This window comes from Notamacropus eugenii, chromosome 5 (genome assembly GCF_028372415.1).
Source record: "Notamacropus eugenii isolate mMacEug1 chromosome 5, mMacEug1.pri_v2, whole genome shotgun sequence".
NCBI lineage: Eukaryota > Metazoa > Chordata > Mammalia > Diprotodontia > Macropodidae > Notamacropus > Notamacropus eugenii.
The window spans coordinates 414,631,968-414,659,450 of NC_092876.1; the positions used below are offsets into that span (position 1 = coordinate 414,631,968).

At 37.3% G+C, this 27,483-nt stretch overlaps 1 protein-coding gene across 1 annotated transcript in view; it reads right to left on the reverse strand.

The window, feature by feature from the left end:
* GRIK1 (glutamate ionotropic receptor kainate type subunit 1) overlaps positions 1–27,483 on the reverse strand; it is a 141,598-nt gene that overhangs the window by 66,249 nt on the left and 47,866 nt on the right. Inside the window, exons 2-4 of the mRNA XM_072614811.1 lie at positions 10,164–10,331; positions 5,628–5,885; positions 421–602 (exon numbers count right to left, since the gene is read on the reverse strand). Coding sequence (XP_072470912.1) covers positions 421–602; positions 5,628–5,885; positions 10,164–10,331 — 608 coding nt within the window. The remainder of the gene's footprint in view (positions 1–420; positions 603–5,627; positions 5,886–10,163; positions 10,332–27,483) is intronic.

Here is a 27,483-nt window from a genome sequence, read left to right on the forward strand (position 1 = left end):
CTCTGGATTGGCAGAGGGGTGGAAAGAAAAAAGGTGATTTACATGATACTTTTGTATATTTGAAAGGAATAGTAAGTTATGTCTAGCAGATTTGCAGTTTTATGTGCAATCATCTTTTTTATGGTTCTATGTTATGGAAATGCTTATTTTATTTCACAAGTTAAAAATAAAATAATTTTTTAAAAACCATAGCCCCAAATATTCCCTACTACATGCACAATGTGACTTATCAATAGACATATAATTCAGTAGAAGTCTACTGAACTTCCTTAGTTTCATTCCTCTTCACAATGTCTCTAATAACTGATATCTTCGATCAAATCTGTGTATAATTGGTAATCAATTAAAACTAGATAGCCTCTTTGAGAATGAGAAATGAATATTTCCCTCAAATCTGTACTTCCTTCATGCCCACCTTACCTGCTTAAGTATTTCAGCTGCCATTTCAAATGAACAATCAAATATCACATAGAACTCCTTTCCTTTCTTCATTTCCTTCAGCAAAGACTTGGCATCTTTATTCCCAGAGGGTAGTTGGCGGATTTTTATTTTAATGTTGTATTTGGAAGGAGCCTTGATCAGCTCTTGCAGGCGAATTAGACCTAGATAATGACATATAATCAGGCAACCAAAATTTTTGTTGAATGTTTACTACAATTTCATCAGTTGTGTCATTCTCAATATATGTCAGGCTGCCACTATTCAGATCTTATACTTTATGCTGCTGATCTTGTCAACTCTTTCTCTGGTGCTTTATGCAGAAATTTATTAACATCTTAATATGCTTACCTTGGAAGTATTATACTATTATCCTCATTTTATAGATGGAAATTGAGATTCATGGCAGTGATTGGAGTTGTTACACAGCCAGTAAGTATTGCAAACAATGAATAATGATTACATCTGATAAAGAAATGTAAACAGACTATATTTATTACTAATTGTTCTTTCTATAAGGTTCTTAGATACATTTACATTTCTATCCATGGCATCTACCTCCTGAAAAATATGCTTCTGTAGGATTCTCATTTCTTTTAGTACATACAGAAAAAAGCTAATACAGGAGATTGAAGGCATTTTTAAAAAAAAATTCCTTTTATTTTAGAAGAACTAATTATACCAAAACAAATTTAACATCCCCTACTTAGTTATATTCAAATATAAAAGCATAGATGTCAAAAAAGAAAACAGAAAAGAATAGGAAAGAGGCATAGTAAGTCAGAGGAAAGGAAGAAAGGACAACGGATATTCTTTACTTAGTCCATTTGTAAATTGTAACTAATTAATAATTATAGAATCGATAGCTGGGAGGTTTAGTGACTTGAGCAAGACCACTTATGTAATAAATAATAAAGATGGGATTTAAACTCAAGTCATCTGACTTGGAATCTAGTGCTCCTTCCACCACAAGATGCTGCCCTTTCTGACAACAAACTATCATCCACAAGACAGCTGAGAAAATGTAACGAATACTTATTTTGGTTAGATGCCATCTACTCATGTGGCCCCAAAGATAGAACTCAGGCAGGTCACAATTTCAGATGATTTTTAGGAAAAAAAATTATCTCTAGATTATACCAGTCTTCAAACTGAACATTTTGTATTTCTTAGAACAACTGAATTTCAAACATTGCATATAAGAAACACATTTTGTCTTTCATTTGAGAAATAGTGGAGTAAACTTTGAAAGCTCAGTCCTCATTCTTGTCACAATGAAACCAGGATATGTTGTGTCTTGGAGCAATTGGTATCCAGGATACATTTCGTGCATATTCTCAACTTCCACTTGTATAACATTTAATAATTTAAAAATACTCTCTTACCTCTCCATCCTCGCCATCTACTCTGCTTAAGTCTGCCTATACTTATCTATTCTTCTCTATTTTCTGTATTCCTCATAGAGTCAGAATTTCTGTGGTCCCCATTCTGGATTCTTCTCTCTAAGCAGTTTCTTTCACTTACCACAAACATTCTACTTTGTCATTGTGTGCCAGTCCCAGAAAATGTTAATTTCTGGAGTTGACCAGGAGGACATTGCCCCATGGCAGGATGCCCTCCCTATATTCTTGAATATGCAAACCATCACCGACTTATACCTTCCCCTTCATCACCTTCCTTCAATATGTTCCTAAATATCTCTTTCCTGGGTGTATCTCCTTTCACTTTCCCAGGCTCCAGTTGCCTTTAGGAGCTCCCGCACTTCCCAAGGTATGACAAGTGGTCTCTTAAAGCACTAAAACCCCCAAATACAAGATCCCCCGCTCCCTTCACAGAACATCTCTCTTCACCCAAAGAAGCACTCATTAGAGTTATCCTCTCCCATCAGCAAAACAAGGACTCTCTCTTCTCCTCCTTTACCCTGCCCTCTCACCCACTCCTCTTCAGGCTTTTCTGTCCTTGAGATACCACAGGAATCACCTCATTGCTAGCTCTTGACTTGATTGAGGCACATTACATATTCCCTTCTGTGTACCTTGTCCCCTTCCCTTTTCCATATACCTTCACATTTTATAAGTCAAAGAAGTCAGGAGGTAGAGACAAGGAGGAGAGCATTCTGGGTATATGGGTTAGTGAAAAGGCAAAGTCAGAAGATGGTGTGTAGTATGCAAGGAACGGCAAAATCTTGTCGCTGGATTGTAGAGAACTTGGAGGGGAGTAACTAACAGGCTACTGCAGTTGTCCAAGGGCAACGGCTTTATAAGAGCAGTGGAAAGTACAAATGGAAAAAAAAGGAGGGTATATAAAAGATATTGCAAATGTAGAAACTATAGGACTTAGCAAATAGGATAAGTGGGGAGAACAAGTAAGAATTGACAATGAAATCAAGATCATGAGCTTGGGTGAGGGGAGGATGGTGGCACTTTTGAAGTAACAGGGAAATTCAGAAGAGGAAGGAATTTGGGAAGAACATAATGAATTCTGATTTAGACATGGTAAATTTTAAGTTGTCTTGGGGACATCCAGTTTGAGATGTCTAACAGGCAGTGGGAGATGTGAGATTGGAGCTCAACAGAGAGATTATGTAAAAAGTTGTGAGAATCATGTGCAGAGAGATAATAATTGAATCAATGGGAGGCAATGACATCACCAACCCATATATCATAGAGGAAGAAAAGAGTCCAGGACAAAGTCTTGGGTAATCCCTATAATTATGGAGTATGACCTGGATGAAGATACAGTAAAAGAAAATGAGGAGAGGTTGTGGTAGGAGGAGAGTAAAGGAAGAGTAAACTTAGAGTCAGGTCACAAAAACTTAGAGTCAAGAGAGTGTCAAAGAGAAAAGAGTTATTGACAGTGTAAAAAGTTGAAAAAGAGGCCAAGAAGGATGAAGATTAAGAAAAAGTCACTAGATTTCTTGATTAAGAGACCATTCATAACTTTGGAGAGAACAGTTTCAATTGGATGATGAGGTCAGAAGTCAGGCCATAGAGAATGTAAAAGATAGCAAGAAGGGAGGAAGTGGAAATATCAATTTTAAAAGGCTTTCTCAAGTAGTTTAGCACAAAAGGGAGGAGGATTAGAGGGAGATATCTAGCTAGTATAGTTAGATTGGATAAGGATTTTGAAAATATTTTTAAGGAAGCTCTTGGCAAATGGCTTCATTTATTTCGGGTAAAGTCTGAGTCAATTTCCCAACTAGAAGCCTGTGGAGAGACTTGAGAAGTGATGAAAATATCTGAAAAAAAATGCTGTGATGAGGGCAATAGTGAATAAATTAGGGAGATATAAAAGCATTGTTTTGCTTCAATGAGGGCTCAGTTTATATTAGGTAATATAAATTTGTTGCAGACCTTGTCAGCATTTTTATGATTTTTTTCCAGTTCTATTCAGCAGCAATAAAGTATGAGCAAATGCAGTGGATATTAGGAGTAATCCAAGGTTGGGGCTTAGCAAGGGTTAACATGTAATAGAATAAGAGGGTAAAGGACTCAAATTCAGAGTACAGTGTAGAGTTCAACTAGTTCATCAAGGAGTTGAGATAAGGATAGAAAGAGAATGCAGCAAATGTGGACGTGATGCCCTGGGAAGGAATTGAGGGGGTAGAAGGATTTGAAGAGATTGTGAGGATGAAGAGCTGGGCTAGGGATTGTAAAATAGCATGAAAGGTAGAATGATGAAAGATTATTTTCTAATAATGGAATTTCTCAGTTCATTAATATTAAAATGGAACATTAGTGTATTACAGTAAGATCAAGGATGTCACCCTTATGTGTGACTGAGGTGAAGTGGAAGGATAAGTGATAGGAAATAAGTTAGTTGAGGAACTGGGAAGGTAGAGTTTTTGAGGGAATATTGATATATATGTTGAATTTTTCTAGTATGAAGGCAGGAGCTCAAATGAAGAGAAATTATGAGACCCTTAAAGAAGGAAGGAGAGTGTCCCAAAGCTCAGTAGATAAGACCTACTATAATCTTGAATGGGCAATAAATATAGATTAAACAAACCTCAAGGGAGGAAGGACTACAGAGAGATGGTGTTAAAGGGAGGGACTGGAGCAATGAGCAAGGACCATTCTGACTCACTTGAGAAAACTAGTGAGTTAGAGGAAATGAGTGAAATTATGACCTGAGCAGAAAAGGATGGCCAGAGAAGCTGGCTCATCAGCCAGGTTTGTCAACCATGAAGCAGGCATTCCAAATAATAAAGTAGAAGGATTGGGTAGAACTGGAGTGGGACATTGCTGGTGAAGAATTGAAATGGATGCAATTAAGGGAGCAGGTTAAAGGGATGAAGAGGATGAAGGGAGAAAGTCATTGAAATTGGCAATGAGATTGGTTTATAGAAAGACAACCAGGTGTTCAGAATTACTAGGATAGGCAAAATATGATAGGACAGGAGTATGCTAACCATTGAGGAATGAGTCCTATCAAAATATTAATGACTAAAGAGAAATTCATTGAGGAAGAGAGGTGATGAAACTAGACTGTTCAAGGCCCTTCTTTGATGTCCAACCCTATGATCCATGATAATATTGTGTCCTTCTAGTCTCAGGAAAAAGAGAAAGTAGAATATGAGGAAGTCCAGGAGCTGAGAGACAGGAGCTGACAATTTGGGCTGGGTCTGATCCAGAAATGGCCTCTAGAGCACTGTAGAAGGCCCTGGGGCAAAGAAAGAAGTCAGATTTAGAAGTACTGATGGGGTTAGGATCTCTGGGAAGTCTCGGAGGCAGAGAATTTGGCTGAAAGTGTTAAATGGTCTAAACAAATTCACACTACTACATAAAAGAGTAGATTTAGTTTTCAATTTTAATGTTTAACTTTAAGATAAATTATTTAAGTAGTTCTTTCTTGAAGATCTCTCTTCTAAATTTAACCTAATCATTTAGGGAATGGAATCTTCAGTCATTGTTATGATAATAAGAAACAAACAACTCATTTCTATAAACCTTGAAATAAAAGTAAAATAACAGGTGTCACCCAGAGGATGTTTGTTAACATCTCCCTGAATTTCAATGAAAAAGCAAACATTCTGAGGAGAAATGGCTAAAAACGACTAGGAAATATAGGAAATAATTTAGAAAATGTACCATCAGGCATATGATTATTTTACTGAAACTTCAGAATTTTAATACCAGGGACTTTGATATTATGAAATTGCCAGATAACATCCTGGCTAAGTGCCATACCTGTGTTGTCTTCATATACCACAGTCACAATTTTCCAGTTATAGTAGAGTATCAAGTCCAGGACAGCTCTACTGAAGGCAGCATAATCCGGATAGAGATTGATATAAAACATATCATTTTTATCCATGGTAGGATGTTTCCAGTGGGTCTGTATGTGAGGAACTTCAAGGGCATTGCAAATAGACTGTACAGCACTGACTGAAGAGATGTGGGATGGGCCGAACAGTGCGGCCACCCCAAGTGCAAGCTGGTCACATGCTGAGTGGGAAAGTAGAAGAGAAGAGAAATAAAGGAAAAGATGAGAAGGAAAAAGGAAGGAAGAGAAAAAGAATGAGGGATAAAGACAGAAAATTGTGGCTTATTTTTCTATCAAATTTCCTTATACATATAATTGCTTGGAATTTTTTCCTACTATGCTCTATAAAAAAGAAGTATGGCTAGCTTAGAATATGGAATGCTAGAGTATTTTTTTTTATTAATTTATTTGTTTTCAGTGTTCTACAATCACTTCCTTATGCCTTAGATTTTTCCTCTCCTTACCCCCATTCCCTTTTACCTCCCCACTCCCTCCCTGAGACAACATACAGTTTTATATAGGTTCTACACTTAGAGTATTTTTAAATATGTAATTGATCATTATAAAATCAAAGGATTTCAAATATATGTTAGCTGACATACTTCATTAACTTAAGATGGAGATCCCCTGCTTAGTACACTTTTGTCACTTCTGACAAGCCATTTGTTAGATGGGTGTCATATGAATTAGTTCTTGTCATATGTGGAGGAATAATAAAAGCCTTCATTTAAACACAAAGAAGAAAGGCACTCTAGATAAGGTAGCAAACTCCTTTTCCCCACAAAGGAGTTAACACTGGCAGATTTTGAACTAGAAAAGATATAAAGCATTCATAAAAGGCACTCAAGTTTTTTATAGTAATTACTAAGCAAAATGAATGTTTCATAAATTCATATTTTAGTATCATTGACTTAATAGAATTATAGTTTTGTGAAATTCCAACATTTATACTTATTAAAATACATGCAATCTAAGGAAATTTAAAATCAGAAAGTACTTAGAACCACTTGTAAAATGATAACAAAATAAAAATTAAATGACAAAAAAAGGAATTGAAGTATGACAAGGGTGGATATTGTCACCTTATTTATTTAACATATGCAAATTACATCACACAAGATGGCAGACTGGATGAATCAAAAGCCAGAATTAAGGTTGCTGGGAGAAATACCAACAATCTCAGACATGCAAATGATCCCACTCTGATGGCAGAAGGTGAAGAAGAATTAAGAAGCCTCTTGATGAGGGTGAAAGAGGAGAGTGGAAAAGCTGGCAAAAAGCTTAACATCAAAAAAACCCAAGAACTGTTCCCCTCACTTCCTGGCAAACAGAGAGAGAAGAAATGGATACAGTATCAGATTTTATATTCTTGGACTCAAAGATCACTGCAGAAAGTGACTGCTGCCATGATATTAAAAGATGAAAGCTATGGTAAATATAGACAGCGTACTAACAAACAAGAGACATTACCTTGCCAACAAAGGTCCATGTAGTCAAAGCTATCTTTTTTCCAGTAGCACTGTATGCCTACAAAAGATGTATTATAAGGAAGGCAGAGTGCCATAGAATTGATGCTTTCTAATTGTGATGTTGGAGAAGACTTTTGAGAGTCCCTGGGACAGCAAGGAGATCAAAACAGTCTATACTTAAGAAATTAATTCAGATTGGAATTAATTCAAACTGAAAGGTTAAATACAGAAGCTGAAGCCTAAATACTTTGGCCACATAATAGGGAGGACTCATTGTAAAAGACCCTGATATTGGGAAAGATTGAAGGCAAAAGGAAAAAGGGAAAGCAGAGGATGGGATAGGTAGACAGTGTCATTGGAACATGAGCTTGGACAGACTTCAAGAGATAATGGAGGATAGAAGGGCTTGGGGTGGTATGATCCAGGGGATCACAAAGAGTTGGACCCAACTGAATGTCTGCAAAACAACAACAAAACACTGTTGGTGGAGTTCTGAACTGGTCCAACCACTTCGGAGAGCAATTTGGAACTATGCCCAAAGAACTATAAAACTGTGCCTATCTTTTGACCCAGTAATACGAATACTGGGTCTATATCCCAAAGAGATTTTAAAAAGGGAAAAGGGCATATGTGTACAAAAATATTTGTGTGATGGCAAAGAATTGGAAACTGAGGGGGTGCCCATCAATTGGGGAATGTCTGAACAAGATATGGTATATGAATGTAATGGAATACTATTTTGCTACAAGAAATAATGAGCAGGATGCTTTCAGAAAAACCTGAAGAGACTTACATGACCTAATGCAAAGTGATGTGAGCTGAACCAGGAAAACACCATACACAATAACAGCAGTATTGTATAATGATCAACTCTGAATGACTTAGCTATTCTCAGAAATACAATGATCCAAGAAAATTCTGAAGGACTTATGATGAGAAATACTTTCTATCTCCACAGAAAGAACTGATGGAGTCTGAAAGCAGATTGAAGCATACATTTTTTTTACTTTATTTGTCATTTGATTTCTTTTGCAACATGACTGATATGGAAATATGTTTTGCATGACTGCACATGTAGAACTCATATCAAATTGCTTGCCTTCGCAATGAGGGAGAAGGGAAGGAAGGGAAAGAATATGGAACTCAAACTTAGAAAAAATGAATGTTAAAAATTGTTTTACATGTAATTGGGAAAATTTTTCAAGTAAGAAAGTGATGAAGAAAAAGTTAATAATAAAGGTTAAACTAATAATGCATGTGTGTATAATATTTGCCCATTTCCAAAGTGTAAATGTTCGCTCTGAAAAATTTCACAATTGGCTGACTCTCAGAGCTGATAGGAATCCCCCTAGTGAAGACCTATCCTTTTTAAGACTTGAGGAAATATGTTCCCTATGAAAAGAAGACTTTATAGTTTTTAAACACACACACACACACACACACACACACACACACACACGAGCCCATTGGTATGGGTCTTTCCTCTGGGTGGAGATGAAGATCTTGCCCTATGCTAAGTGTGGGGAGAAGTCTACATGGAAATTTCCTCTTGAGTGAGAGATCTAGAACATTCTCTTGGTTGAACTGAGTTGCCTCACTCCCAATGGGATTGTTCCTTCACTCTGTATTATTTGGTATAAGTTGGGCATATTGTCTCCTATGTATACCTTCGCTGATTTCTGTTTGGCCATGATTTGGATAAATGAGTTTCTTTGCCATTGCATGTGTGTTCAATGTGGAACGCGTATTTAGTAGGAAACAGGTGAAACCTTGAATATAGAGCTTGGGTTCTTCATTCCCTTCAAGGATACACAAAGATCAGAAACTATATTAAACATGATCATACCCCATAGCCTAATAATATTTAAGGGAGATGACAGATATAATTCTAGACCAGTGGTCCCTCTCTCAGAGGAAAGCAGAATGACCTCCAGCTCCAACTTCCTACTTTCCTTCTGGAAGGAATTAGTTTCCTTTGGAGAAAGCTGGGGGAGAAGAGGCTAGAGATGTCTATTTTGCCTCCTTTCAAGCCGTACAACACCATCCTCATGCTAAAGGGAGAGAAGGTGGGAGAAAAGAGACAGACCTTACCCTGCATCAGTCCTCACTATACAAGTAGCAATTGTTACATTTATTTTATATGTAAATGTATGTATGTGTGTGTATATGTAATATACACACATACATATATATGTACACATATATTTGAAATATATATTGACCTTATACTACCAAATATGCATTATCAAATATATTGGAAAGGCAGTTGTTAAGAATGTAACAGCTCCTTGCAGAGTGCAACCATATTATTGCCTTGGAGTGTCATAGTTTAGCTAACTAACGTCCTATGTACATATTCATATTTTTAAGCGCACTTGACAAGTCCAAAGGAATTAAGTAAATTAGATAAATCAGATACTTAAAATCTGCCTGGCTGGGGGCGGGGGGGGAGTGGCAGTGTTTAACACACTGAATTCAAAAATTTTCCTGATATTTAGGGAGAGAGAAAAAATTGAGGAGGCATCATTTGACCTGATATTTTCACAGCTTTAAAAAGTTATATCATGTGAACCATGTCGAGATTTGAGCATATGAGGATAATCATAACCTTTCACAAAGTTTTATTTGACTGCACTATAGAATTTTATCTTTATCCTCTGTGTGTACTTGTGAATAGTATTTATTCATTTCCAAATGATCACCCTGAAAATTTCACAATTGGCTGGCTGTCAATTAGAAATGACAGGAGTCCTTTTTCAAGAAATAGTTCAACACCTCAGGTCTGATATTTTTTATTTGCAATTGAGCTAATTAATTAGAAAGCTGTGGCAAGCAGAAATAGGAAGCATCAATTAGTTTAATAAATTCATCTATAATATGAAAAACTGAATTTTCTTGCAAAATATTCATATAGCACTATACTTTAAAATAGTGTATATACCAAGCAGACATACTACTAAATGAGGAACTTTAACGCACAAAAATATTTACCTCTTCTTGAGGCTTCAAAGCTATCAAAAAGATTAATTCTCTGGATATCATAAGTTAATGTGTTATTAAGTATAAGTGTTCGGTTTCTGTTAATATTGGTTACTGCAAACTTGAAAGCTAATTCTTCAACGTTAACTGGTTCATTTTCTGCAGTTTCAAAAATTCCTCCTGTAGAAGCAAAAGATAAATGAGAGACATTATTCACATTCTTTTGTTTGGGGGAGTTGTGAGACAGACATGAGAAAATAAAACTGAAAATCATAAGCAGTCAACTCACCAAAGGGTTAAAATTTGTTTTCTACGTCTTTTGGCAAGCAAGAATAAATAGTTCAATTTCTAAAATGCAGAAAGATATAGTATTTTGACAATGGAAAATGACAAGTTGCTTTTTTCCCCCACAAATAACATGCTTTATAGCTATTAAGTGACGATACAAGTTGAGGGGTGATGTCTCGTTTTTTTCATAGTGGCAATGAATAAAATATGACAAATAAAAACTAAGATTCAGAAAATCTCAATCACTACTTTAACTGTAAATGATGTCTTAAGATTTTTTTCCCCTCCTTTATTTTGAAATAGTCTATCAACAATTTGTGTTGAAGATTTTTCTTTTTTTTTATTTGATTCAAATAGAAATAATTTTTTCCTCTAACCCTTATGAGGGAGGGGGACTGAAAGGCCTAATAACCTTTTCCTGCTCTATAGTGAGAACCATATAAGGGCCTTGCCATCTGTTGTAGTAAGGTTATCAAGTAGTCAACACTGAAGAAATGTGCTCAGTTATTGCAATGTAGTAGACAAAAGCTGGATGCATTGTAAACTTGCTACCATAATTAAATAGAGCTGCTGGACAGTACAGCAGATAGAATAGCAGGCCTGGAGTCGGAGACCTGAGTTCAAATCTTGCTCCAGGCACTTACTAACTGTGTGGTCCTAGGCAAGTCACTTAACTCTGTTTGCCTTCAGTTCCTCTTCTGTAAAATGATCTGGAGAAGGAAATGGCAAATCACTCCAGAGAAAAGCAAATCACTGCCAAGAAAACCCCAAATGTGGTCACAAAAAGTCAAATATGAATGAAATGACTCAAGAAAAACAACAAAATAAATGGTGAACATTATTTAGTTTAATCTCAAACTGGAATATAGTATAAATACATCTGTGGAATACTCCAATGGGGGAAAATGACTGATAATATATCAAAAGTGATTTTTATACTGGGATTGGAGTGTATGTATAGTTACATTTATCTGTAGTTATTAGTTTTCCCAATTTTATAAGTGTGCCCTTTGTTTAATCCCCATTATTCTGTTTCTTAACTCAGAGAATTCAATTGTAAAAATTAAGTACCCACTTTATAAAGCAAAATTCAGCTCCATAAAAGTCTTATTCTCATGCATTATTGTAATATGAACATGAGTCGATCTCAAAAGCTATCAGAGCAGAGCACAAGGTTCTGTTAAAATGGAAAGATGTCAAGTATCATCCCTGTGACAAGCTGTGTTAGGCAGTTTGGAGAGACTAAGGACCAGTTGGCTGCCCATTAAGCGATGAAGTCTTTGGCCATGGTGATCCACGGAACAAAGACAAATACAAAATAACCTCCACTCCTGTATAGCCACCCCTCTGCTTCTACAGTGACAGTAGAAAAAAAAAAAAAAGATTGGGGGAAGCAGGTAGACTAAGAATCCTCCAAAAACAAAACAAAAAATTGTTTTGTTTTTACCTTATTTTTGCCATTATATTAATTGTTCTTGTGATTCTGTACACTTCACTCTACTCTGCATCATTTTATATAAATTTTCCTAGGTCTCCCTGAAACATCCCTTTTTTTCTACAGTACAGTAGTATTCCATCACATTTATATACAATAACTTCTCCAATTTATAGGCACCCATTCACAATTCACATTCTTGGCCACCTCAAAAAGAGCTATAAATATTTTTGTACAGTTTTGGTTAGAGTATGTTTTTTAGGATTGAGCATTCCTTTACTCTACCTCCCTCTAATTCCTTCTCCCCCTTTCCCCTTACTTCCTTGTTGAGTGAAATGTATTTCTATACTCACATATGTGTGGTCTTCTCTCCTTAGACAGGTTCATACGAGAGTGAGGTTCAAGCGTTAGCTGCTCCCTGCCCCCACCCAATCCTCCTTATTTGTATACTTGTATACACTTGCCCACCCTGATAATGTGAGGTAACTTTTCCTAACTTTCCTTCCCCCCCTCCACTTACTCCCCATTGTATTCCCTTTTTTCCCAGTGTACTCCCCTTTCTTTCCATTCTTCTCTTAGGATCATCAAAAGATAGCAGAACCACTCCCAGGACTTGTCTAATTAGACTCCTCAAATGACCCTTACTGATGATAGAATTTAGAGCAGATACATGTATCACCTCACTATATTTGAATTTAAGTAGTTTATCCTCATTTCCCTATGCTTGATATCCCAGATTTCTCCCTATTCTTATTTACGTATCTTTACTGCTTTATGTTTGTTTTAACTGCTATGTTTGAGCTTCAGACTTTCTACACAAACATGGTCTTTGCCCTCTGGTTCTTGGAGATCTAGGCAATTTTCTTTTTACTATTTTTTGAAATAGAATGTCTGAGTTTTTCTGTGAGCAATGAACCCCTCTGTCTTGTAAATCTCTGCTGGAATGGAATCAGTGCTTTGTCACATAAAAAAAGATTAATAGCATTCAAAACCTTTCCTTCAGTTGAATGTTTGGCTAGAGAAGGATTAACTTCAACATGAGATATATAGTCAATGACTTCAGGAATGGATGATGACAGTCTGTTGAGAACACTATGGAAGTGCTAAGTCCATCTCTCCAGGATCATATCCTTATCACGGATCAGTGTGGCTCCATCAGCACTGAGTAGTTGAGATGTACCATAGGTCTTTGACCCATACGTAACCTTCAGAGCATCACAGAAGTGCTTTGGGTTGTTCCTATCAGTTTAAGATAAAGTTTTAACTGCATTCTTACTGAGTCAAAAGTACTGCAACTCTCTAAACTTTTCTTGCACTTTACTTTTTATGGAATTGAATATAGCCTACTTAGAGTTGGAAGAACTATCCTGTTGGTAAACCCTTTGGAGTTCTCATTTTTCATTTAGTAGTTTCTGAATTTCTTCATCATTTTCATCAAACCAATTCTGATATTTGCATGTGTTCTGGCCCGAAACTCTGAATGCTGCTGATTCCTTTTCTACTGCACTGTTGCCAGTCATGGGTTGGCTCAGTTTTCCCTTCCAGTCAGCAATAAACTGTTCAGAATGGGAAAATCCTCTAATCTGTTGACATTGTCTTCTGGGAATCATTTTGCATTGGGACCATTGTTTCTCTTGAATGTGAATGTTTAACTTGGAGAGGATGTCTATGAGCAGTCCAGCACTCCACACCACACCACCTTTGTCACATACTGTCTCTTTTCCTCACAATGACATAGTCTGTTAAACCCAAACACAATAACATAGTCTATTAAACATCAGTGTTTGCTGTGAAGGCATATCCATGAAGTTTTATTGTTTAGGTAAATATTTGGAAGACAGTGTAGGTGATGGGGTCATGAAATGCCCAAGTCTTCAATAGCTGCTGTTGCTGTTTCTAATCCATTCCTTCCAAGGACTCCCTACCATGTCTGATAGTCTATGCCTACTCTAGCATTAAGGTCACCCAGAATTACAAACTTGTCCTCTTTCAGCACATCGATGATAAGGGTTTTTCTTATACCTCATCAGGGTTCATCATGGTGGGAGCATATGCAGTGATGATGGTAGTGTGGTACTTTCCTGCAAATGGTAATCTTATTGTTATGAGTGTAGTGTTTACTCCTTGTGGGAGAAAAGCTTCTTGAATAGATTAGACTTAACTGTGGAAGCTATGCCAGCTCCACCGCTCTCCACATCATGGAGCCCACTCTAGAAAAGTGTGTGCCCAGCTCTGACCTTGGCAAATCAGCATTCATTTATCAGTCTTGTTTCACTCAGTCCTGCTTTTTGAATATGATACTTTAGTTCTCTTACAACAAGAGCTTTTTGTCTTTCAGGTCTACTCGATTTTATGTTGTCTATAAGCATGAATACATGTACCAATGGCGAGTGGAATCATCTTTGCAAAGTTTTGTGCATTATTTTAAGTTTTGACCATAGGTTAGAATCTCTGTCTGCCACAGTAAGCAGACCATAGTTAGGCTGAGTGAAGCTGACAATTTTTAGGGTATGTTTTCTAGCCCTTTCCTTATGCCAAGAGGTGAACAGTACAGTCCTTTCCAATGGAGCAGCTGAATCCCATTGCTTCTTCAGTTCAGTGAGAAAACAACCTTATTGATTGTGTGCAGGGTTGTGACTACAGCTCTGCACCTGGTACTGCATCACTTGCTTGTTATCACAGGACTTTGAGGTAGGAGTAAAATAATGAAACAGTAAAATATAAAATGGTAAAATTGTCTTTTGATTCATGCATAAATTGGATATATGAGGCAGAGGTACATGAAGTCATGTCTTACTCTCTCTTCCAGAACCATCGAAGTCCAGTGGCAAGAAAATAGTCAAGCGGACTGACAATGGTCTGGGATGCATGGCATCTTTGATATCCAACCAAACTTTAAGTGTTCCACAGTATCTGCTTCAGCCACCTTCATGACCATTGTTCTCCTCACATTCCACTGGGGGAAGTGTGTACAACCTTGGAGTTGACACCCTCCATAACTCACCAATGGGTTTGAGGCCTGTCAGTTACCCTCAACCTCATTATGCCTGACCATTGCACATACTGAAGTTGTGGCTTCTAGGAGCCACCAGTGATAGTTGAGTGGCAGGTGGACACTAAAAGTGGAAAGCAGCCCTGAAAAAAGGGCTCAGCAGCCCTTAAAACAGCAGTACCAATCTTCCCTGAATTCCCTGTACTCCCCCATGTACAGTTAGTGTGACATACTAGAATAACATTGAGACACAAATTTATATTGTGAAACAGAGTACATATACAATCTATCAAGTTCCACCAAAAAAATGCAGACTGGCACCTATAAATACAGGTCACATCCACACCTACAAGTGGTTAAAGAGCATGATTCCTTTTGTGAAAGTATTATCAGTTATGTACTTCTCTGAAGCTGTGGAAAAATCCTTTTTTAGCCACCTATACAAACAAGCTGAAATTAAATATTTCAAAATTGCATCTCATTTGCACATATATTGAAATAAGATGCGCAATATGTACCTATAGATAGAGATAAAAACATTTGGAGAAGAAAACACTGTAGATCTTTTTCATCTTTCTAATAGCTAGAGATGAGAGAGAATAGAAGCTGACATAAGATAATCAATGTTTAAGCTCAATCATAAAGTTATAACTGTAGTCTACATTAACCAAAGTTCTTTCCAACCTAATTACTCCAAGCCTCATTGCTAGAACCAGATGTAATTTGGTAAAATTTACCAAAAAAGGTAAATTAAAATGTAATTTGGAAATATTTAATCAAATGTATGAAAATACAATAGAACATAGATAATAGCAATGTATGGTTATCTAAGTCAATATGCATCCTCAGGAATCTTTAGGTGTGGCTTAGAGGCTCCTGTTTCAGTTTGAGTTTGACATCATTGTTCTACAGGATGCTCTCCTTTTCTCAGTGACTTTAGTGAATGACTCATAATCTCTTCCCACATAAATTTCTGCCTCCTAATAGGAGATTTCAACATACATATTAATACTTTCTCAAACAACCTGCCCTCCCAGTCCCAAAACTAACTCATATTCCATATCCTACTCCACACTACCTCAGCTATACACAAGGGTAACAACCTTGATTTTACTATCATTCACTAGTGTTTCACTTAAATGTTCTTAAACTCAGGAATTCCATTATTAGATAATAATCTTTCATCAGTCTTTCACTCTGCCTTACAATCACTAACCTAGTTCTTCGTTACAGTGGCCTCCAGTCCTTCTATACCTCAATTTTTTCCCAAGGCATCATCCCTACATTGTCTATACCCTCCTTCCTTCCTATCTTGACCCCTTGGTGAACTAGTTCAACTTTGCAATTCACTCTACATTTGAATCCCTTGTCTTATCCCATTACCAATCATGCTTTGTCAAGCCTCTACCTTGGATTATTCTCAATATCCACTGCCTTTGTTCTTATTCTAATGTTGTCGAATAGAGCTGGAGAAAAACCACAAAACTGGGTGGACAAGGTCTACGATAAATTTAAATTACCTATTTTACACGGAGCCTTTACTTCAGAGAGACAATAGGTATACCTCCTTAATCTACTCACTACCACCCTAACTACAGCATCTTTTCCAGACATTTTAATTCCTTCTTCCATGGGACTCTGTGCCTTTCCTCACAACTGAGAATTTGACTGATGCTTCACTCAAAAAAATAAAGGCAATATTTTTTAAAAATCAAGGCTATTTGCCATGAGTCCTTCAAATATACTTTTTAAACTCAACTTGGCATAACCATCCTAGTTAGATATCTTCCTATATATCTCCTCCCTTTTGTGGCTAAACTCCTTAAGAAAGTCATTTTAAATGGATTTCTTCATTTCCTCCCATTTCTGCACTCTCTATAGCCTGGCTTCTGTCCTCATCATCCAAATGAAACTGCTCTTTCCAAAGTTACTAAGGGTCACTTAAGCCAACAAATTTAAAGACTTTTTTCTCAGTCTTTTTTTAAAACCCATTTTCAACCTTCTACACTGTTGATCCCCCTTTTGTGACTACTCTCCCTTGGTTCTCCTATCAGAACCTCTTCTTCTCATTCTCCTTTGCTGTATTTTCATCCAGGTCATACCCCATAAGTGTGGGGGCTCCCCAAGCCTTTGTCCTGGACTCTCTTCCCTTCTTTCTCTATGATATCCAGCTTGATGATCTCCTTAACTCCCATAGATTTAAATTTCTTCCCATTCCAGTCTATCCTCCACTTGGCTAGCACACTGATCTTTTACCTAGGATGGGGAACCTGCAGCCTCAAGACCACATGTGGTCTTCTAGGTCCTCAAGTGCAGCCCTTTGACTAAATCCAAACTTCACAGAACAAATCCCCTTAATAAAAGGATTTGTTCTATAAAACTTGGACTCGGTCAAAAGGTCTCACCCAAGGACCTAGAAGGCCACAGCTTCCTCACTCCTGTAAAAATATATGACCATATCACTGCATAAACTGCAGCGGCTCCCTATTACCTCCAGAATACAAATAGAAACTGCCTAGTCTGCCTGTTAATGGCCTTTACAGTCTTTTCTACATTTCTCTTCTACTCTGTAATCAAGCAACACTAACCTTCTTGCAGTTCCTTGCACACATCAATCCATCTCTTGAATCTATATCCCTTCACTGGCTGTCTCCTGTGCCTATAATTTTCTCCCTTCTCTTCTCCAAATCCGAGGTCCCCTTGGGTCTTTTAAATATTGGGTTAAATCTTACTTTGTGCAAAAGACTTTTTCAGATTCCTCTTAATGCTATTTCTTCCTCTCTGTGACTGCTTCCAATTTACCCTTTACAGTTTTCCAACAGAACATGAGCTCTATTAGGGCAGGTACTGTTCTTACCTTTCTTTGTACCCACAGTACTCAGTACAGTGCCTAGCAATTAAGTAATAAATGCTTCCTGACCTGTTAACTTTTCCCTCTCCTAAGGCAGCAATAGGTTCTTCCAGAAGACCCTTAAAGGGCCTCCTGCTCTGTGTTCTGCAATCAATCACTCAATCATTTGACCAGTGTTTATCAAGCACTTACCATGTTGGAGGCAGTTCTAAATGCTAGGGATAAGAAGAAAAAACAAAAACAGTCCCTACTTCCTTTCCCACAAAGAGATAACAAGAGAAATACAGAGTATGTAGAAGGTCACCTTAGAAAGATGGTACTAGTAACTGGAGTGGGGATGAGAGCACCAGGAAAGGCTTCCCAGAAGAAATGGAGTTTGAGCTTCATCTTACATGAAGCAAGGAACTCTAAGATTTGGAGACTAGGAGTTTGGGCATGGGGAATAAAAAGTCGTTGCAAAGACATGGCAACAGGAGCTGCAATACTGTGTTGGAAGAATGGATAAAAGTCAATATAGCTAGATCATAGAATGCATGGAATTGAATAGAAAGCAAGAAGATTGGAAACACAGGGATGTTTTAGGTTGAGAAGAGTGTTAAATATCAAATTAAAAAAGCTATATTTGATTGTGGAGCTAACAGGGAGACACTGGAACACATTGAGATAGTGCATGTTTGTGTGTGTGTGTGTGTGTGTGTGTGTGTGTGTGTTGGTCTGACCTACACTTTAGGAAGAATATTTTGACAGCTGAATATAAAAAAGATTGATTGAATTAGGGAGAGATTTGAGCTGGGAAGATCAATTATAAGAATACAACAACAGTTTAGGTGAGAATGATGAGGTCCTGATCCAGGGAGTTAGTTATATAAGTGGAAGGAAGACAATAGTTGAGAAACATGTTACAGAGAAAGAAATCACAAGATCTGACAAGTGATTAGATATTTGTGATGAGGAAGAGGGAGAATTTAAAGGGGGCACTGAAGTTGTAAGCCCCCAACAGTAATTGGGACATTCAGAAGAATGGAACTTGTGTGTGTCTGTGTGTGTGCATGCACATGTGCATGTATGTGTGTGTATATGTATGTATGTGTGTGTAACTGTAAATAATGGGTTCTGATGTGGAAATCTTCTGAGATGATAATACCTAGCATTTTTATAGAATTTCAACAGTTATAGTGCTCTCCAAATGTTATGTCATTTGATCTTTACACTACCCCCCACCCAAGGCAGATACTATTACTTTCCCTGTTTTGTCAATGAGGAAACTGAGGCTGAAAGAGTTCTAAGTGACTTGCCCAGGTCATGCAACTAGTCTGAGGAAGCATATGAAGTCAGTACTTCCTGAATCTAAGTCCAGCATTCTATTTGCTGTCAGCTAGCTCGAGGCATCAAATTTGAATTGTTAATCAGGCAGTTGGTGATGTAGCTCTGGAAAGAGACGAGGATGGAATAAAAAGCCTGAGAACCATCTGTATAGAGATAATAACTACTAAGATTTCCAAGTAAGAGACTATAGAGAAAAGGAAAGGGGATAAGGGACAGAGTCTTGGAAGACACCCAGAGTTGTTGGGGCTATCATGGATGAATACTGAGCAAAAGAGATTAAGAAAGGCTGTACAGACACATAGGAAGAGAAAAGAAACAGAAAAGAGTCATAAAACCACAGAGAGGAAAAAGTATGAGTTTCAAATGCTATCAGTAAGAATAATGAAAATAAAGAAGAGGCAATTAAATGTGGTAACTGAGATTACTGAAGATAACAATTTCAGTTGAATCACAAGGTTAGGAACTATATTACAAGCAAAAATGCTTGCTGTGTGACAGGCAACTATGCTAAATTTTGAGGATATACATACAAGCAAAAGAAAGATAATCTCTACCTGGAGGGAGCAGATTCCTTTTTCTCTTCTAGGTTATAATACACAATGAACACAGATAACCATTATGCAAATCCACGTATGATAAATAACAAGGAGAATTTCAGGCAAAGTATTATGAGAAACTGGAGGTCAATTTCACCTGATGGGTTGGTGGTCAGGCAAAGTGTGATGTAGGAAATAGTATTTGATTTGGTTCTGGAAATAATAAAGTACATCAACAGATTAGAAGGAAAATGGGAAGGAATATATTTGAGGGGCAGTAGGTTAGCAGAAGGAAAAAAAGTGTGGAGATGTAATTAAGGAGAAAAAGACTAGAGGACAGAAATTAGTCCAATTTGGCTGGAATATGGACTATATAAAGGAGAATTTTGTGACATAGAGTTGGGCAGTTTGGTTGTATCCAGGTTAGAAGAGATCTTGAATTTCAGGGTCAGGAGTTATGTTCTATTTAGTAGGCAAATGAGGACTTTCTAATCTAGAGGATTTTTAGTAGAGTTTTGACATAGTCTTGATATTTCCATCAGGGCAGCTAGGTGGTGCAGTGAATAGAGCACCAGTGCAGGAGTCAGGAGGACCTGAGTTCAAATCTCACCTCAGACATTTGACACTCACTAGCTGTGTGACCTTGGGCAAGTCACTTAACCCCAATTGCCTCTCATCCTGGGTCATCTCCAGTCATCCTGATGAATATCTGGTCACTGGATTCAGATGGCTCTGGAGGAGAAGTGAGACTGGTGACCTGCACAGCCCTCCCTCACTCAAAACAAAGTGCAAGTCATGTCATTATTTCTCTGATGGCATGGTCTTCTTCAGCAATGAAGGATGAACACACGATATTTCCGTTACCCACAGTTGTACCACTTCCACATCCATGAACTCTGAAATTCTTTTATCTTATCACAATCTATTGTTGTTCCACCTCCCTCTGAACCAGAAACCCTATTCTTCACCCACACACAATGCCTCCTTAATTAACTCATTATCCCACTCACCACAGAAGCTCTTCCAAATCTTTTCATCCCTCCTAAAATCTTCCATTGCCCAAGGAAACTATTGATAGGAACAGAATCTTCATATACACCAAAATATTTATGGCAGCACTTTTCTGGGTTTGCAAAGTAGAAACAAATTAGCTTGAGAAATGGCTGAACAAAAAGTAGTGCATAAATGTAATGCAATATTACTGTGCTGTAAAAAATAATGAATGGAATGGATTTAGAGATGTATAGAAAGTCTGTATAAACTGATGCAGAATGAAATAAGCAGAACCAAGAAGCTACATATTATAACCACAACAATATAAATTGAAAGAGTCATACACACACAAAAATCCAAAGTGAATGACTCAGAAAAATAATGTGAGAGGATAGCCCCAATCTCCCCTTTCATGAAGTTGGGAGGTCCAAAGGTGTTGCACATTGCATGTGTTTTTAGACTATTAAAATGTATTGGGCAGATTCTGGGAAGATGGTGGAGTAGGTTAGAAAATTCCAAGCTTTATCTTCCCCACAAATGAGATAATAATAGTTCACTCAGAGTGAACGTAGAATGGTAAAAATAAATAAGAGTAGGGGTAGAACAGTGATCCTCCTGGGACAATCAGAGAAGACCTGAAGAAAAATTCCAGAATGAGGTCTGGTCCCTGTGAAGAGTAAATACATCTAGGCTAGTCCACTTAAGCTACAAGTGGCAAGCTGCAGGATTAGCTGGGTTGGGAGGCTGCCTAGGTCCCAGTCACAGGAACTTTTACCCCCAGAACAGTGAGTAGAGTTGGGCATCTGATCCAGGGAACATCAAGGGAACCCCTACTGACAAGGAATGCCAGACCCACCTGTGCTATGGAGATACAGTGAGCAGCGAGAAGGAACCAGCACATGTCTAGTGAGTGCAAACACAGTGAGACAGGGACACCACAGGCACTTACAGGAGACTGGAGGTTTTGGTTTTGGCTCCAGGACAGAGAGGAGAACTGAAGGAGGATCTGAAGCCAAAGGTACTATTCCCCCATACCTCAGGGCTAGAGATGATTCAAAAATTAAGCTGCTACAAATAAAAAAAAATGAACAGGCAATGGAGAAAGAATCCAACCACAAAGAATTACTATGGGGATAGAGAAGACTAGAGTTCATCTTCAGAGGAGGATACTGAAGCAAAGAAACTCTCTTCTACTCCAAAGAATAATGTCAAAAGATCAACTACCTAAAAAAGAATTCATAAAAGAACTTTTAAAAGATTTTAAAGATCAAATGGGAGAGATTGAGAAAAAACTAGAAACAAAAAAAAAACCAATCCAAGAAAAACAAGAAGATTATGAAAAGAAAGTCAACCAATTAGAAAAGGAGATCCAGAATTTTAAAGAACAAAATGACTCCTTGAAAATCAGAATTGGGCAAGGGGAAGCTAGGGAAATTACAGGAGATCAAGAAATAATAAAACAAAATATAAAGAATGAAAAATGGAAGAGAATGTGAAGAAAAGCATTAAAAAAACTCACCTGATGTGGAGAATGTCAAGAAGAGAACGCATAAGAATATTCAGACTACTCAAAGACTATGATCAAAAAAAGAATCTTGATGCAATAATATAAGAAATAATTAAAGAAAATTCCCTGAGGCATTAGAACAAGAGGGGAAAGCAGAAATAGAAAAATTCACTAATCACCACCTGAAAGAGATCCTATAAGGAAAACCCACAGGAATATTATAGTCAAATTCCAAATTCCCCCAGCTCAAGGATAAAATATTACAAACAACAAGAAAAAAACAATTCAAATATGGTGGTGTCACAATTAGAATCACACAAGACCTAGCAGCAGTAACACTAAAAGACTGCAGGTCTTGGAACAATATATATTGAAGAGCAAAAGAACTTCAGTTCCAGATGAGAATATCATACCCAGCAAAGCTAAGCTTAATCCTGAATGAAAAAAAAATGGATTTAATGAATTGTAAGACTTTCAGGATTTTGTTAAAAAAAAAAAACCCACAGCAACCTAAATTTAATAGAAGATTTGACATACAGAGTCAAGAGGAAAATAAGGTACATATCAAAGACTAACTACAAGGAACACAATAAGGAAAGATTGTTTACCTTTTATATATGTAAAATGTATGGCTAAGCTTGTTATTAGTATTTGGGTAGTTCAGAAGAAAGATTGAAGTAGACCTGAGAATGATATGATTTTGAAAAGTAAAACCATTTAGGGACAACTAAAAAGAGTAATTATCTTATACAAATGAAGTCTGAGAGGAAGAACCAACACAGAGAAATTAGATGGAAGAGGAGAGCTTTTAGTTCTGGAAACCTACTTTCATTGGGAATTGGTTCAAGAAGAAACAATACATATACATCGAGAAGAGTATAAAAGTCTTCTAAATTCAGAAAGAAATAAAACACTAAGGGGACAGGAAGAAGGGAGAGGATAAGGGAATGATCTTCAGAGGGAGGATGAGGGAATAGGTTAAAAGGGAGTGTTTAAATTAATTGGAATGGGAGGATAAATGAGGGATCCTGGAAGGGGGAAGTGTTAGGTCAAGTAATAGAAGGGCAAGGTAGTGAGAAGAAATAAAGTAGAGGAGTCAGGAGGGATAGGAAATAAGAGATATACACAAATATAAAATAAAGATCAGGCATAGAATTTGTTAGGGAAAAAGGAGCAGTGCTGGTAATAATGATCTTGGACAAAGTTAAAGCTAAAATAGATTTAAACAAAAGAGAAAAATAGGGAAGCCTACACTGCATCAGCCATATTTATCAACATTGTTTTGGATTATTTAAAACAACTGGACAGTACGAGGTGGGAATATTGTTGTGGTATAGGAAATGATGAGTTGGTGGGCTTGGAAAAATATAGAAATGATGGAATCCTAATGAAGCTGCCCCCAGCCCCAATATTCTAATTTCCTTGTGGGTCCCACTGAACAGTGGGTATGTCCAGATTTAACCACAACAATCTGACTTTAACCACACCACAGGCTCCCAAACTCACAGCCACTTCCCCTACCTAGCCACTGTCACCCTCCAGCCTAATGCAATATCCTAACTTCCTCATATATGTCTCACTAGAACACAGATGTGTCCGTGAAGTCACATTTCTCACAGAAACAGCAGGCATGTCCATGTGATGGGATCCCAGCCATTGTCTCTACTTAGCCACTACCCCATACCCGTTTCTCATGTTTCCCACAGAATCAGCAGTTGGGTCCATGCACTCAACCACAACCACAACCATCTAGTCTCAGACAGGACCACAGTAGTCAGTCAATCAGAAAGCAGATCCACCAGGATGCTCAAGCAGGATGCAGACCCTAAAATAATAGAAAGGACTTTCTCTAAGTGGCACCTGTGGCCGTAATAGCAAAAGCTGTCCTTTAAGTGAACTTAAGACATAGATAGAGAGGCTTATTATGATATCATTATCATACATACATACCCCCCAAATGGGTTTTTCTGTATGCATTGTGGGTATCACATGCATAGTTCCAATGAGGCTGGGACCCCTCCCTCATTACCTAATCTTTTAACAAACCCCTCCTGCCTTTTTCATGTTCATAATTTCTGTTATATAATTGCATCCTTACCCTATAAAAATCCATCTTGCTTTCACTAAAATTACTGGTTCCTCTTGGAACCTAGCCCATTTCTGAGGGATATCAATCCTCAATAAGTGCCTATATTTGGAGTAGAGATGGTCTGACTCTGAATTCTTTGAGACAGTCCCACCATAACACGCAAATGAAACTGCAACAGAAAGACTCAGGCTTACGAAGCAAGAGGTTGTCCACCCTCAGAGAAATAGTATAAATAAGTATTGTATGGTCTTACATAGGTGCATATATGTGTTAAGTATATGTACGTACAGGTATATGTGTGTTTATATATGTATATCTTTGTGTGTATATGTCTGTATATGTAGGCATGCATATGTATGTGGTATGTGTATAGATCCACATATTCACACCTGCATATATACATATATATGTGTGTGTATGTATGTATGTATGTGTGTATATATATATATATACACACACACATTTAATTGTAGCCTTAGGGATGGAAGGGAGAAAAAAGAACAAAGTGAAAAGTGCGCAGCAGAGAACAAAAGAAAACTTACAAGGAAGCAGAGATGCACAGCTCTCACAGCTCTCACCGCAGCACGCAGTTTTATTACACAGGCTTTCTTGAAATGGAAGTTATTGCTGTGCTTTTGGAATCCTCTCTCACACTCTGCTGTGCACATGGCAATGCTGTTTTTCTTTTCTTCTTTTGTATTATTTTAGTTGTAGTATTTAAGCTTGTTTCTTTTTTCTGTTCTTTTGTACTTAAATTTAAAATTTAAAAATTACAAGTAAAAACGTATTGATTGAATGTGCTGATTTTGGGGCTCTTTTTTATCTTTTTTGTGTCTTTTAAAATATTCTGTTATATCAAATTGCTCTCTGAAAGAGAAGAGGGGGGATATTCAGTAAACTCTGGTGATATAACACATCAACAAAAACTTGTTTTTTAAGTTAAATGCTTATTGACTAACAACACAACAATACATGAGATTTTTTTTGTGAAGCAGTGCATTTTGTAGTACAGTTATTTTTTCTTTTTTTTTGGTCTCTTCTCCCTTTATTATAAGCTATTTGAGGGCAAGAATTGTGTCTTTTTCATTTTGGTGCCCAGAGTGCCTAGTACAGTATCTTGAATATAATAGATGCTTAACAATTGTTTGCTGAATTGATGTTTGTATAACTGAATTTTCTCCTCTTGTATCATAATACATTTCTCTGAGTCAAAAAACAAAATCTACTTCAGTAGTCCAGTCTATGTTCTAAGAGAAATATAGTTGGGGTGCTTATAATTTTAATTTTCCTGACAATTTTGAAACTGATACAATTCAATTCTTATTCATCTGTGGACTTCTAAATCTGGAAATATCTAATTCAAATCTTCTTTATTGAATCTTAAAGCTACAAGTGAAAACAGTCTGTTCTAACTTGTTCTCGGTTTTTTGGCAAGTGTTAAAATAAGTGCAAAGAGCTGTCTAAAGGTGAACTAAGCTGATTCTCCAACAGCATATGGGAGAAGTCTTTTTAAAGCACATATTAGTATATTCAGAAGACCACATTTTCACAGCAGTGTTATAAAAATACTTGATGAATTACTTTTGCTGTGTTGTGGAATCAGATGATGCAAAACCATACACTAATTCCTGTGCAAAATGGGGCTAGAATTAAAGAAGTTTCAGGAGGCTTTCCTAAGATTTGCCTCCTATTCTTGATTAAAGAGGGTATAATATTATGTTCATATATTTTTCTTTTTGTTTTCTTAAAGTCCATTTAGAGTGGAAATTCAACACATTCATTACATTTTCACATTGTTATATTTTTATCGGCTTAAACTAACTTCATTTCACAGACACTAAAACTGTCATTTCTTTCCATTCAAGTCAGAAAGCACAGTATATACAGTGCTAGACTGGGTTTGAATCACACCTCAGTCATTATCTGTGTGGTCCAGTATAAATCACTTAATCTTTCTAGCCTTAGTTTCTTCATGTATAAAATGGACACAATAGCCAATTTCACAGATTCATTATGAGGATCAAATGAGGCAGTACATGCTTTCAAAATGTTAGAACAATATATACGTTAGGTGTTAATTCCAGTAGCAAAGGTGTAGTATAGCAGAAGATACTTTGAATCCCATCACCCCTTTCTCCTCCTCACCTTCAGAATCCTTGGCAAGCCAGGGAGAAAAGGGCCTGGGAGGAATAACCAATAGTGACTAGCATTGGTGGTTTCATTCTCAAAGAGGACCAAAATGACATCACTATGCTAGGGTCAAGTTTCAGTGTGTCCAACTGTGACTGATCAGACCAACTAGCTCAGAATGCTCTACCACAGTTTGGGTACAAATAGTATGTGTGAACATTTGGAGTGGATTCTCTAAATCCACTTAAATTCTCTAAAAGCATTCTGTGTTTCCTTTGAACTGTTTCAATTTTGCTTTGCTCATAAAGCACAGCACCTTCTCTGATGTGGGCACACCATACTGAGCTGTCCTGTGCCAGTGTCTCCTATGTCACACGATCAATTCCAAAGTTCTTAAGAGAGACCTTGTCATTTTATCACTTTCTCTGACCACCATGTGAATGTTTCTCCTGTGTGAGTTCTCCATAAAATAGTCAGAAAGAATGTTTTTGATGTTGGGAACCCTGTCTGTTGATCTGTGTTAATTCCTCAGTCAGAAGCCTGTTTGTCTTTATGAAGGAATTGAGATGATGGCGCTGGTAATGTGTATAAATGTTGTTATGGCTCTGTTAAGCGTTGTTTTCCCAGAAACAGAAGCTACAGGCAGGAGCCCCTGGAGCCTGCTGTCAGGTAGAAGCAGGAAGAGTTTGGAGTGGAACAGTCCACGTGAGCTGAGACAAGGAGCAGACACAGAGAGCTTCTGCCCACCTGTGAACCCAGGGAAGAATTGGGAGTGGTCAGCCCACAGAGGAGGAACTGTGGGTTTGAAAGTCAGCCTCAAGTCAAGATGAGAGAGGGCTTCACTTGGACACTGTTATTGACCAAAGAGATTGTTCTTATGGTGACCTAGGGGTGGATGGTGTGGTATTTTCTGCTACCCCTTAAGGATGCATCATGCTAGGGAAGACCCTCACCTGGGACCCCCTGATTTGAGAATATAACAACATATACTATGTGCCATATGACATACTGAATGTTATGAGATACATACATATATTAGATGGTATGTTTCGCTTAAGGATGTTGTTATGAATGTTATGCTCTACTTTATTGAATAATAAACTTTAGTTTATTGCTGAATAAAGAGAGTTCATTATACCATGTGATCAGATCCTTAAAATCATTCACAGCAGCAGTCCTCAGGTG